The sequence below is a fragment of the Penicillium malachiteum genome, assembly GCF_028827825.1.
Source record: "Penicillium malachiteum strain IBT 17515 chromosome Unknown utg000001l:1.0-8184562.0:1.0-8186909.0, whole genome shotgun sequence".
NCBI lineage: Eukaryota > Fungi > Ascomycota > Eurotiomycetes > Eurotiales > Aspergillaceae > Penicillium > Penicillium malachiteum.
Window position 1 is genome coordinate 3921428 of NW_026643094.1, and position 12946 is coordinate 3934373.

Here is a 12946-nt window from a genome sequence, read left to right on the forward strand (position 1 = left end):
TCCCCACCCGTCCTTTCCAAGGTTGTAATAGTCTAAGCCCACGCTCAGAAACAAACCACACACGCTTTAGAAATGATTCAAATTTAGATAAAACCAATATCTTTCCAAGGTTATATCCTATGTCTGTTTGAAATGAAATTGAAAAAACCTTGCTAAATAAAATAACTCTAGGTTTTTCACCTTAAACCTGAACTTCAAGACACTACCGACAAGAGAATCTTATATACTATGTACTAGTATTTTGTTTTCAGTACTACTGGCACGATTGACTTGAAGTTCTAGTGCTACTAGTAACCGCAGGACTCCGTAGAGCAATAAAAATACAGAAATCCCAGGATGAGACCATGGGCACGGAAGGCTCACCGGAGGGGTTGGTTGAGTATGTTTATGGATGGATGGATGGATGAGTGGATGAGTGGATGAGTGGATGAGTGGATGGATGAAAGTAAGAAGGAGTGGAAGTGGGCTGGGGAAAATAAGGAAGAAGAAATGGAATGGGGGAAGATCTCATGAATTTATACCTTGGGGGAAGGCAGCAAGATCACGCAGGCCCCAAGATCATACACTTCCTAATTGGGAAAGATGGCGAAGCGAGAGATTGATCTTGGGCAAACAATGAAACCACAACTTTGACTCCGACTGACCAGCACGTGAAAATTGAGACACAACCTGAATCACAACATTCCACTAGTGCCAGGATTGAGGATTTCTAATTTTTGTCCAGTCGACAGTGATAATCTCAAAATTGAAGTTGATGTCAGTTCAAGCCGTCGCGTACTTGATTTTACTCCAGATGTTTCGCCTTTGAAGAGACTATTTTTTCCGCAATTTTGTCTTGTTATCTTCCAAATCTTATCGACCTCTCTGTAAAATTTGAAAAAATATACAGCCCTCTTTATTGGTTCAAGCATCAATCTATCTTGAATATCATCATCTGGGCATACACTGAAATGTAAACTTGAGGTTATCTCGACTTATACATCCTTATCAGTGCTTATCGATCCTTATCAGTTATTATCGCCACGCTAGAGTGAGTCTTATCTCACGTGGCCTCCCCTCCAAAAAAGAAAAAAAAAATCAAAAATCCAAAACACGTGAAACGACGACGACGACTATCTTCAGTTGGCGGAATTCATTTTAGGTCCATAAATTCAAAATGATTATCAACTGTGGCCCCTTGTCTGGCTTTACTCAGGCTAGATATGTGGTTTATCTGTCCACCGGAAAGCGACTAGTACTATTTCGCCTGCCGTCAATTGACCCCTCCGCGTCAAAACCCAACGAAGTGGATGGGTGGTCTTACTTTGCCATGGAGGCTGAATGTCCCCATGCAGGAGGTCCTATGGTGGACTCACAAATTGATATTGAAGATTCAGGATATGTGGCCAGCTGCCCGTGGCATGCCTACGATTTTAACGTGGAGACCGGTGAATCGAGCATCGGTATCAAAGCCTGTACATACCCGATCGATGTGCAAGGGGAATCAGTCCTGTTGAATTTCCCTATTGAAGATGAATCAGCTGTGGAACTTGCCAAGATTGAGCCAGTCAGCGAAAAGGTCAAATTGAAGAATGGACGATCATCACAAAAGATTGCACCTACACCTGTGAAAGCAGTGGACCCTGGAATGGCTCGTTATCTGGATGACAAGGCGACACTTTGTGACTGGGCGGTTCATATTTTGGATACCGCTAACCCGGAACATAAAATCGAGTTGACTACTCATCTTTTCTCAATATTCACCGAAAGAGAGGGATCTGATTCCCCTATGGAACTTGGCAGAGGTACTGTCGCGGCGCCTGAAGAACAACCTCCTCGTGAGAAAATGATCGAATTAAAGGCCGGAGCTATGCCGAGGACAGGGAAAGGTGGTACACTGAAGAGCCGGATTGCTATGTTGCATGCATTAGCCAATATTGAATTATGGGCTATTGACCTGGCTATCGATATCTGTGTGCGATTTGCTACGTTTCAAACCGAGAAAACCTCACAGGAGCTTCCACGAGCATACTTTCATGACTGGTTGAAGGTTGCAAGCGACGAGGCGAAACACTTCTCTCTTCTCAGAGCCCGTATTGAGGAATTGGGTTCATATTTCGGAGCGCTGCCTGTTCACCACACACTTTGGCTCTCCGCTCAGGAAACAGCATACGATCTCCGTGCCAGAATCAGTATCATTGCCCTGGTTCATGAAGCTAGAGGTCTGGACGTTAATCCTATGACTATCCAAAAATTCCGCAACTCTGGAGATGACCCTAGTGTTGCAGCATTGGAAATCATCCACCACGACGAAATTACTCATGTTACTACTGGCCACAGGTGGCTGACCTGGATCTGCAATGAAGAGGGCACCGACCCAGTGCAGGTCTTCCGTTCGAATGTGTCGAAGCATTTCCGAGGACCTATCCGAGGACCATTCAATGAGGAAGCTCGCTTAGAAGCTGGAATGGATAAGCGGTGGTATGACGAGGAATCTCCCAGTCTCGTGGCAGCTTCCTAATGATATCCCTTCATGATGTATGAATAAAAAAGCAATGACATGATGATCAATTTATTAAACCATCAATAGAATAGACTCTAGGTCAGGAACCGAGGACACATGAACGAGTTGTATTAACCATTACGAGTAACATAGTTATGCTTCAAGTGCCATCTATGAAACCCTCTAGTAGACAGCCTCGAGGGTGACCTTGCTGCAGCTCGAGGGGATGTTGGCATTGAAACCGGAAACAAGAGCGAACAGCTGGGGAGCGTTGTGGTACCAGGGGCAGACTAAAGGAAAGCAAAACGTCAGATGAGGTAAACATATAGCAAGTGGTCATATCAACTTACCGAGCCAGCCGTCGAACTCCTCCTCGGCGGAACCAATCAACTTGCCGTGAGAGATGGAGTATCCAGACTCGCCACCATCAGCGTCAATGACAACGGGCTCCCAAGCTATATAATGATTAGAGTATACCCAATATTGAAAATCTGAACATAGTTGATCACGTACAAGCTTCGTCGGTGTCACCGTTGATAGACAGACCCCAGGAGTAAGAGTCCTCGAGGTCAGCGTAGACGGTGCCGTTGGTGATCCAGAAGGAAGTGGCCTCAGAGGAGGTGTTAGAGAGGACGGCGTCACTCAGACCGGCTCCGGTGTGGTAGGAGTAGACGTAGAGGTCATTCAGAGAGTCGATAGTAGCACCGTGGGTCTTGAGCTTGAATTCGCTGGTAGAGGAGCGAACACCGAGAGGGCCAGCGAGGGCAGTGGCGGCCAAAAGAGCGAGAGGGGCGAAGAACTTCATGTTGATAATTGGGTTGGAGAAATGACGTCGAGTCTTGATAGTTTGAATATAGTATGTATGGGTTGATAAAGGAGTGACTGGTAATGAGAGACTGATTGATGGAAATGTCGATCAAGGCGAACTGCGATCAGCTTTATACTGATCCATCATGCAGAGCCAAGAAAGAGTGACGTTTCTCCTCCGTACTCCGTACGATGTTGGAAAATGATTTCTCAAACAATGGAGCCAACCCGCAATGGTTTCCACGTTTCCGCGCGTACACAGGAGTTGCTTTATCTCATATGGCTTCACTGATTGGGTTGACAAGAAAAGGTGGATTCCAACATTTTTAGATCCGATACCCACCAACAAGGCACAGGAAGTTAGGATGTGCAATCCCAGAATCACCTCATTGACCCAGAGAGTTGACCCGCCTCTAAGAAACGACGGATACAAGCAATGCCAACTGGAAGTGGAGTTGGAAGTTGCGAACCACTCATGTTGCTGAATTGACGCCGATCAGACCCTCTATACTCCACTTGGTTAAGGGGTGTACCTGAGCTCGGCAAGTTAAGCGGGGATGTGAGACAATAGACCGGACGATCTCATCGCGCCAAGCGGGCCTGATCACTTCCATGATCATTTTGTTACCCGATTATCTTAAGTGTTGCTTGTTTAGGGAGAAACGCTTATCGACAAGAGGTGGTCTGAGAGTATATGACTGAGACAAAACGTTGGAGGACAGATGGAGCCGCAGATAATCGAGAAAACTGGAGCATAAACAAAGAGCAGATCCATCGGAAAATTTGAGGTCAGAGGTCACTTGTGCCTGACTATGCCTGACTTTATCCACCTTTTCCCCCTTTATCACCCAACACAGGCAGGAGAATAAGAAATTTCAGATCCAACGAACCACGATTGACGAAGTGGCGGATATGGAGTAATTTCACACCTTAAAATAAACGAGGACGCGTATAGAGCGCTGACATCTTCCAAGATGATGGAAATTGTCAACTGGTATATCTTCAATGTTTCAAGTTTTGAAGATGACCAGGTAGCCAGCATATCACTTGGGCAGGTTCTCAGCGCTTGCATCAACATCAATTTGAACCAACAAACATTGACTGCTATGGCTATGCATAGCTTCCAGGAATCCTCGTCTAATCTGCACTTGCGTCTAATGCAAGGCTCTCGGGTACATATTCAAAACATTCAACCGCTGACATCCTGAGGGGCCAAAACGCGCCCCATACTAAGCTTGAAGGAGGCTTTAATTTCCTGCACATGTGGAGATCTACGTCACTGCAAATACCCACTGTCTCTCGGATTTAAGAGAGAAAAAAAACAGTTTTTTCCATACTCCGTATATGCGAGGATGATCTGCCGTGATAGCTTAAACTTGGAATGTTTCAGGACCCAATGGCCTTCTGATCCCAAATGTATACACATGCTCAGGATTGGAACTTGAACTGGAGCGACTGGAATGGTCCCTAGAGGTCAACTGGTCGAACGTAGTACATACTAGTGTGAGTGGCATAGCTCGATCTCAGAGCTAATATGATGCCAAGATTTTCAAAATTCTCATTTGGACGAATAACCAGACTAGGGTAGTATAGATGACGCGTCAATTTCATGAGCTCGAGTGCTATATGGAGTACTAGTTCAAGTTGATATCCAACCTGAGGAGGTTGTGAAAAGGGTCAATATAGTAATTCCTTGACCGCCCACCTGGGCACCGACATGCAGGGATTTATACCCTGCACTAGTACGGATAGGGGGCTTTTATGTGATTAAGATTGAACCTTGTAATAGTCGAAGGTTCGTCCTTAATTATTCTTGAGCAATCAAAAAGGAAAAACCAGAATCATACTTTGAATGACGGTCATATCTATTTCAATTTTGAAAGTCAACACTGACACCTGGGGCTGCATATCGTATTTTTGAAAACAAAAAATTTGAATACAAGCATGGAGAATCTTTACTCCGCATACACAGCTCTAGAGGGTTCCCAGTTGACTGTCTCAATGCTAGGCCCCAATCTATTCCAAGGTTCATGAGAACTGAAGCTACGTCATCCCCGATTTCCGTCCCCTCACTTAATTCTTTCAAGCTCCCATTTCCTACGCATAACATGACCCAAAATATACGCTCAACCTGGGTCAATTGGCTTGAACAAAATGGCTGGAAAGCCCTGGCAACCAAAGGCGTGTGGTACATGTAAAAAGCGCAAAATAAAGGTGGGTTCAATCTCCACCTTCCAGCCGTGCTCGGCCCAGTATTGAAAAAGAATACACTACAGTGCGACGAAAAAGAGCCACAATGTGGACAGTGTGTCAAACATCGAGTTCAGTGTCCAGGCTACCGGCGAGGTCACATTTTCATTTTTCAAGACCTAAAAGAACATGAGAGGAAGCAGAAAATGGATTCAGCGTCAACGCGAAGTGCCCCTATTGTGAGGTCAACTCATCGGAAAAGTGGGGAAATTGGGCCCGTTCAGATTGTGAAATCGGGACTGATGATGCGGAGTCATATGTTTAATTCCTTTTTTGACATTTACTTCCCCCATGGCTTCCAGGCACGCTCCACTGTCGATCTTTGGCATCATGTCATCACTGCCATCTCGACGCAGCCCAAGAAAACCGTGATGCTCGAGAAGGCGATTTCGGCATTATCATGCATTTATGTCGGAAAGATTAATAGTGACAAGGCCATATTCAATCATGGAGTGGAACTATACAATGGCTCTATTCAACATATGTCAGATATGATAAGCCGAAATCGCTATCATGAGGACATTATCTACACGGGTGTGATTTTTCAAGATATCGAGGTGAATATTCTTGCTCCAAATTCATCAAACTACTGGCTAATGTCCAATGATAGACATTGTACTCCCCATCTGGCTTTGAAACATGGCTCGCTCAGGTGGAAGGATTTAAAACAGTCTTAAAACATTATCGTCCCAAGATAACCGCTCGCAGCAATCCTGTTCTTGCTGCTATATACAACCAACACCAAATGACCAAAAAGGTATGTCTTCGCCTATGGAATAAAAAGAGAATATTCGCTTACTGCGAGATAACTGCAGGTCTTCACATGGTGCATGCATATGATGCAAGAAGAAATTTATTGGGAAATGGAACCCGGTGCAACAGGTCCAATGATCGATCTATCAAAGCTTTCGCTGATCTTTCGCAACTTTCTGCATCGACAAACTTTCTGCATCGACAAACTCAGTCAATCTCTCCGATACTAACGCCATTCAAACATTACTTGATAAATGTTTTATCTTTGAGAAAAGGCAGCTGGAATGGTACGGTAGCCATCTTTGGTATCCAGGTAGAGGTCCGCTTCCATCTAAAGCAGGTTTGTTTAATCTCATATCTCAGCTATATTTCTCTTAACTTACTTCTTTCAGGTGAAATAAAATCTTGGGTCCCGCCTATAGATCGCATGTTCGGTACACCTTATCGTTTTCGTTTACTTGATGATGCCAGATTACATCAGATGTTCTGGATGTCACTATCTTCCCTTTATACTCTGATCGACCAAGTCAAATTACTCGCTGCTGCTGCCGTATCTGAGATATCTCCAGTCTGTCACATTCCTTTTCAAGACGAGGATTCTCAGGGCGGGTCTCCCCAATATCCGAATCTCTACGATAGCCCACCTCAAAACCCAAATCTTTATAACAACCCTCCTAATATTTCGAGCTTGGATCTCTCAGAACTATACGCTGAGATGATAGTCCGCACAATACCATATTGTCTACAAGATAGTATGAATCTATGGGGAGTCTGCTTTGTTTGTGTGAGCATAGGACATATTACTAAGACCTTCATCCGGTGTCGAAATGCGGACAAATTCCTTTGGTGTCTGCAAGTACTTTTGATTATGGGAGAATGCGGCTTCGACTTCTGCGTGTTTCGTGATTTCTTACTCAAGAGTTGGTTCGAGGGCGTTCAACAGAGCCCTCGCACCTGGGAAGAGATAAATGAATATTCGAGCATGATTATTGGGAAAATTACTCAGGCCTTGAAGAATTGAGATGATACATTCAGATAAATAGATTCAAGCACGAGATACATGACAATGATAATGATTTCAAAATTTGCCACCGATGACCATATAGCACGCTCCGGTATCCATTCTTTTGACGTGGGCCACTCGTTGATATCAATAGTCGAGCCGAGGCAATTGTGAGGACTTGCGAAAAGTTGAAGAAGCGTATAAAGCAGAGGTAAGCACTTATGGCGTAGGGTGTACGTGATTATCCAACAAATTCAAATCGTAAGGTTGGCCTTTAACAGGTGACGATGCACGACTCCGGATCGGCTCCCATAGTGCAGACGGCAACATCTATTAACGTTAGAAAACTTGAGATCCCGCGAAGAATATACAGATTTCGATTTGTACATATGGAGTGAAATCATACCAACACCACAGTGTGCATTTGCCAATGCAGCCAGGGCAACAACTATAAGCAAGCTCAAGGTAGGAAGCTCCATGATGAATCGATGAATGTTGAGATGATGAGGACTTCGCTTTCCAGGGGATATTGATTGAGGAAATTGATTGAATTCTCCGAGTCAGAATAGGGCTTTTATCTAATACTTGAGGTTCGAGGGCTCATAACTTGATACTGCTTCCTTTGTCTCGATGTAACAACTCGTGACGTTGTTTCCCGATGCTTCAATTTTGCCCAGACCTTGGCACGAAAAGAGATTCTTTGATCAAATTTCAAGTGACCAGGGTATTGAAAGGGTCCATGGTAGCTCGGACATTCGGCCTTTGTCTCAAAGAAGCTCGAGATATCAGTACCATGGATTCAGACGCCTCTGATGTAAAGCTCTGATGATCTGATGTTTTTTATTAGCTTAATTTTACCTTGACCAAAAATTACTATGCGGGGTTTGATGTGATAACAGGAAGATGATCAATGTAGTTGATGGGAGCGATGATCTTGGGTTGCGCTTTGTTTGGACCCTTGAAGTATCAATTTTGGGTCATATTTGAGAGGTTACTTCCTGGAATTTCTTGTGATGGATTAAACCGTGTGATCACCATTCATGACTCTTTGAGCAGAAAGTGATATGAGTAATTTCATGGTCCACGTCGTGACAGAGTACTTTTTGACGACATGCACGGAGTCTTCAACGCGACCTCGGGACTTGAAGACGCGATTCCTCAGCCACTAAATGCTGACCGCCATGTACCAAGTTGGGACAAGCGTTCAGCTAGGAATCCTTCAAATATTCATGGGACCAATGTGCTCAAGTTCTGGGACGGGAATTCGGAAGACCCACCCACGGGCCGAGTTGAATCCATTCAAAGAGGTTCGTTCTTAACATGGCTTGAATTTAGATCCTTGGCGCATCTATGGCTTGATAGGAGATATTGCCTTGATAGTCTAAGGTGAGAAGACATCGATAAGTCACATTTTTTTAATAGGCTCTCCTTTCTCCGGAGATACCATTAACCAGCTTTTCGGTACTCAGCTCAGCTTGAAGTATATCTCCACTTTCAGAGTTCAAGTTCGCGCTCGGATTTTGTCTCCCTGAAGGGTACTAGTCATGATCGCTGTTGTCCCTCACTTGACTCTCTCTCTCTCCATGTGCAGGCGCTATATCCGGGAAGTGACATCGAAACTTTGAACCGGTAGAGGAGGAAATATGATTTTTCATTAAAGGGGTCAATATCGGAGACTCAAATGAACGATTATCTGCCGAGGAGTTAAGTAACTTGTGGATGTTGCGCGGGTAGCAGTCCCCACCCATCTTGACTCTGCAAGCAGCCGGAATCACTTCGCTTATGCCCAAGTGTATAGTGACCAGGTGCCACACAGCATAAAAATCACAAAATCAAAACAAAAACTACGCTGACTCAGCGTGTTCAGGGGAGATCCGCAACGCCCCCACACCATTCAGCGGGGCAGAGTTCTTCCCGCTTGGACGCGAAGATCCAAACGAGAGAAGAAAAAAAGGCGACTATTTCAACACAAGGCTCACGGAGCCACGGATATGTCACCCTTTGAGCATCTCGAACGCCTATCCTCCGATGGGCAACAGGGTCAAATCTCATCCGTGGTTTCGAAAATGGAGCACTGGTTACGAGGAAATGCCATTATCACGGACGATAATGAGAGCGGAGTGATAGAGATTCGCGCAGGTCAAATCAACGATGCTACATTAGAAATTCGTCAAGTGATTTATCAAGGCGTACATGAACCCTTCCATGAGATTTGACATAAATGGTGCATGCTAAGCAGCGCTTTAAACCACGCTCCAGTATGCGGACTATGCACTTATTCGTACGACGCGCCGTACCAAGACGCCCAAGAATCTGTTATCCGCTATATACACCCCCTTGATCATAGATCATGGCAACAGACCCGCGATGAACAATACCCTCATGAGCTGCGGTGAATCGATCTGGATCGAGAAACCAACTCTCATGGGTCCCGACATTACATTCTTGATCGTTCGTCTATCGGCCCAGCTCCTTCTATCGGCAACCCGCCACGATGAGACACTTGCAGAGCTAGATCGGACTCGATACGCTTTGGCCTTTTACCGCGAGATGGCCGAGACGAAACCACTTAACTACGTTTGCCCTGCCCCCGAGTGTGGAAAGAAAGGGTTCTCAACCACGCCTGGGTTGTATGATCATTTTGACAAAAAGTTTCGTGAGAAGGGAGACCCAATACATAGTGGATTGTCCCAGCATCGAAAGCCTACAGGAAATCGCATCGATATCAATGAGGCTATGGCAGCATGTCTCGGACGGCCTATTACTATGCCGCCCCAGGGAGGAGCATGCTTCACGCCACCTTATTTGATTGCCCAGACCTATTCAGGTGAGTCCTCTTTACATTATTTACCAGTATTTCATAGAGAATACTCGAGCATAGTTGGTCAAGTACCCGTTGATGTTCTCGTTGACCAGTCTTTCAGCACCGCCCCGAGCACAGGGGTTCCGAACAGTGCCAGATGCTAGCTCGCTAAAAGACGACCAAATAAATTACTTACGTATGGTTCACTTCGGTTATGTTCTTCTGTTGTTTCATAGTTTGAATCTGATACCTGACACAATTAGTGGATTCTCAAAAGGATTACTATGTTCAAGTTCACAACGCTCTGGCATAAGTCTGCTGTTTGGTAGCTTCCTGGTTTTTATCTTGCTTCACCTAGATACACATGAAACTCGCGTTTATTTACAATATCAATACTTCAAGTCCTAAATCCGATCTGTGAACTGGGATATGAATGGTTATATGTACAAATTTACAATATGGAGTCTGTGGACTCATCACTTCATGCTCAAAGGGCTGCTACCTCAAACGTTCTACAATCGACCAGGGGAATAATGACCAATACCAGTGCTAAAGTGGAAGCAAGGATACATCAAGGAAAATTTGAGACTACTTGCATCGCTTTTGCAAATGAATTATCCAGTGCTGGAAAGAGGAAGAACGGCAGAATTCCAGAATTGCCATTTCGGGCTAACTTCCACCGACCAAAGCGCACTTCCGCCACATATCAAGAAAAGCTGAGCCAATAAGTGGAACATTGGATGTAACCTCTGTGGGGTAAATAATGGTCATTCTCGTAAACACTGCGCATAGATCTCACAAGTACTAGTATCTCATGTAGATGCCCCTTGATTAAAATTATTTTGGCAGATTTGTTTTCTCATCCATCTCACTAGAAACACTGGCAGGTCGTAGACAACATACAAACTGGAAGCCTCTACTACCAGTAAGAGCATCAGTGACTACTATGAAGCTGCGATCACTCCTCATACCAGTCGCCTCCCTGGCGTCTTTGACAGCCGGGTACGTGGTTTATGAAAAGGGGAACACCTGTACCCTCTATCCTGAGTCTATCAACCATAAAGGGCGACCTGCGGATGATGCACCTTCAATTCATAAGGCATTCCAGAAATGCGGTATCGATGGTCGAATTGTTTTCTCCAACAATACCTTCAACATAAATTCCGTTTTGAACACCACAAATCTCGAGAACTGTGATGTCTCACTGCAAGGCGAGCTGCTATTCTCTGACGATATTTCCTACTGGCTCTCCCATTCATATTCTGTGGTCTTCCAAAACCAGTCCACTGCATGGCTCTTTGGCGGAACCAATGTCACTTTCCGTGGTGAAGGAGGCTGGTACAATGGGAATGGCCAGGCTTGGTACACCGAGAACAGGAATCAAAGTAACCAGCCAGGTCGACCTATCAGTATCACCTTCATCAACTCCAAAAACCTACTTGTGGATGGCCTCATTGTCATTCAACCTCAGTTTTGGGCTACTTTCGTGTCCTACAGCAAAAGCTTTTCTATCACAAACCTTTACGTGAATGCTACAAGCAGTGATGAATGGGGCACTGTCAATACCGACGGATATGATTCTTGGAATAGTGATACTCTGCTGGTCGAAAATGCAGTTATCACCAACCAAGATGACTGTGTGGCCGCTAAGGGCAATACCACCAATCTGCACCTTAAGAATGTCACCTGTCACGGAAACTATGGCATGACAATCGGATCTGTCGGCCAATATCCCACAATGCCTGACTACGTGCAAAACGTCACCTTTGAAGCTGTTCGCTGTCTGAATTGTATTGAGGGTGCATTCATCAAGACATGGCAAGGAATTGTTGAAGATGTAAGCTCTAATGGGGACAGTGGAGGTGGCGGTAGTGGCCTGATCAAGAATATCACCTACCGCAACTTCGAGTTGACCAACGTCGCGCTGCCCATTCAGATCTCTCAGTGCATTTACACTGAAGGTGGACAAAACTGCAATACATCCAAGATGGCCATCGAGGATGTGACATGGTCGAATATCAAAGGCACTTCTCGATACAATATCGCGGCTTCGATATACTGCTCTGACGTACACCCTTGTCCTGGGATCAAGTTTGAGGATATCGAGCTTCAGTCTGTGAATAGTACGTTGGGCTTGCCAATGTATGGGACTGATATCCAGCATGAAGTCTATCAGTGTATAAATATTGTGGATGAAGATGATTCCGGCGTTCCTTGCAATCGTGCTGCACCGGACGATTATGGACAGACCGTCACTTCAAATGTGAAGGACGCATAGGATCACATCACGGAGATTGGCGTGTGAGAGCTCTATGACATAGTTCTAGAGTCAGCTTAACTTGGTTATTTAAAGAATCAATTTATGATCTATCCTTACATGAATACATGACTGATGCATGCGCATGCAAGGCTCGATAGGCTCATGTTGATATCCTGGAAGATTAGTGGACCGGTAGAGGTATCTAGTAATAAGCAAGAACTCTTTGCCGGTATGAGGTCATAAGGATAACAAATAAATCATTATTGTCAAAAGTCCTGCACAAATAGAATCAGTTAACGCCGAGAATTCACCCTTTATAACCTTGACTGCGGGGATAGTTCGAGGGTTTCGCCGAAGAAACGCCCGAGTATTCACAGGAAGCATAAAAGATGCGCCCCACGGGGTAATATGAGGGGCATAAAGCTGGCATTTCCCCCCCCCAAATTCAAGTAGACAATGAGAAATATCAATCCCATTAGAATCTTAAAAATGCTTGGGGTCTCTCGAGTGTCGTTCTTTTTTGCGTGGATTGGACCCACTATGGGGTTGTATACTGAGGCCTATAGGCCACAATTTCACTTCTCCCTG

The 12946-nt window shown here is 44.9% G+C and overlaps 4 protein-coding genes across 4 annotated transcripts; 3 read left to right on the forward strand and 1 right to left on the reverse strand.

The window, feature by feature from the left end:
• Positions 1-1156: 1156 nt before the first annotated feature.
• On the forward strand, positions 1157-2500 carry N7483_001481 (Rieske [2Fe-2S] domain protein; the record flags this gene model as incomplete). The annotated part of the gene is made up of 1 exon (XM_057084918.1): positions 1157-2500. One exon carries the CDS (start codon positions 1157-1159, stop codon positions 2498-2500), a length of 1344 nt encoding a protein of 447 aa, XP_056951067.1.
• Positions 2501-2665: 165 nt separating this feature from the next.
• On the reverse strand, positions 2666-3287 carry N7483_001482 (uncharacterized protein; the record flags this gene model as incomplete). Its single annotated transcript, XM_057084919.1, has 3 exons — positions 2666-2772; positions 2833-2937; positions 2996-3287. 3 exons carry the CDS (start codon positions 3285-3287, stop codon positions 2666-2668), a joined length of 504 nt encoding a protein of 167 aa, XP_056951068.1.
• A 6375-nt stretch (positions 3288-9662) lies between these two features.
• N7483_001483 (uncharacterized protein) lies at positions 9663-10262 on the forward strand (the record flags this gene model as incomplete). Its single annotated transcript, XM_057084920.1, has 1 exon — positions 9663-10262. One exon carries the CDS (start codon positions 9663-9665, stop codon positions 10260-10262), a length of 600 nt encoding a protein of 199 aa, XP_056951069.1.
• Positions 10263-11044: 782 nt separating this feature from the next.
• Positions 11045-12376, forward strand: N7483_001484 (uncharacterized protein; the record flags this gene model as incomplete). The annotated part of the gene is made up of 1 exon (XM_057084921.1): positions 11045-12376. One exon carries the CDS (start codon positions 11045-11047, stop codon positions 12374-12376), a length of 1332 nt encoding a protein of 443 aa, XP_056951070.1.
• Between the last annotated feature and the right edge of the window lie 570 nt (positions 12377-12946).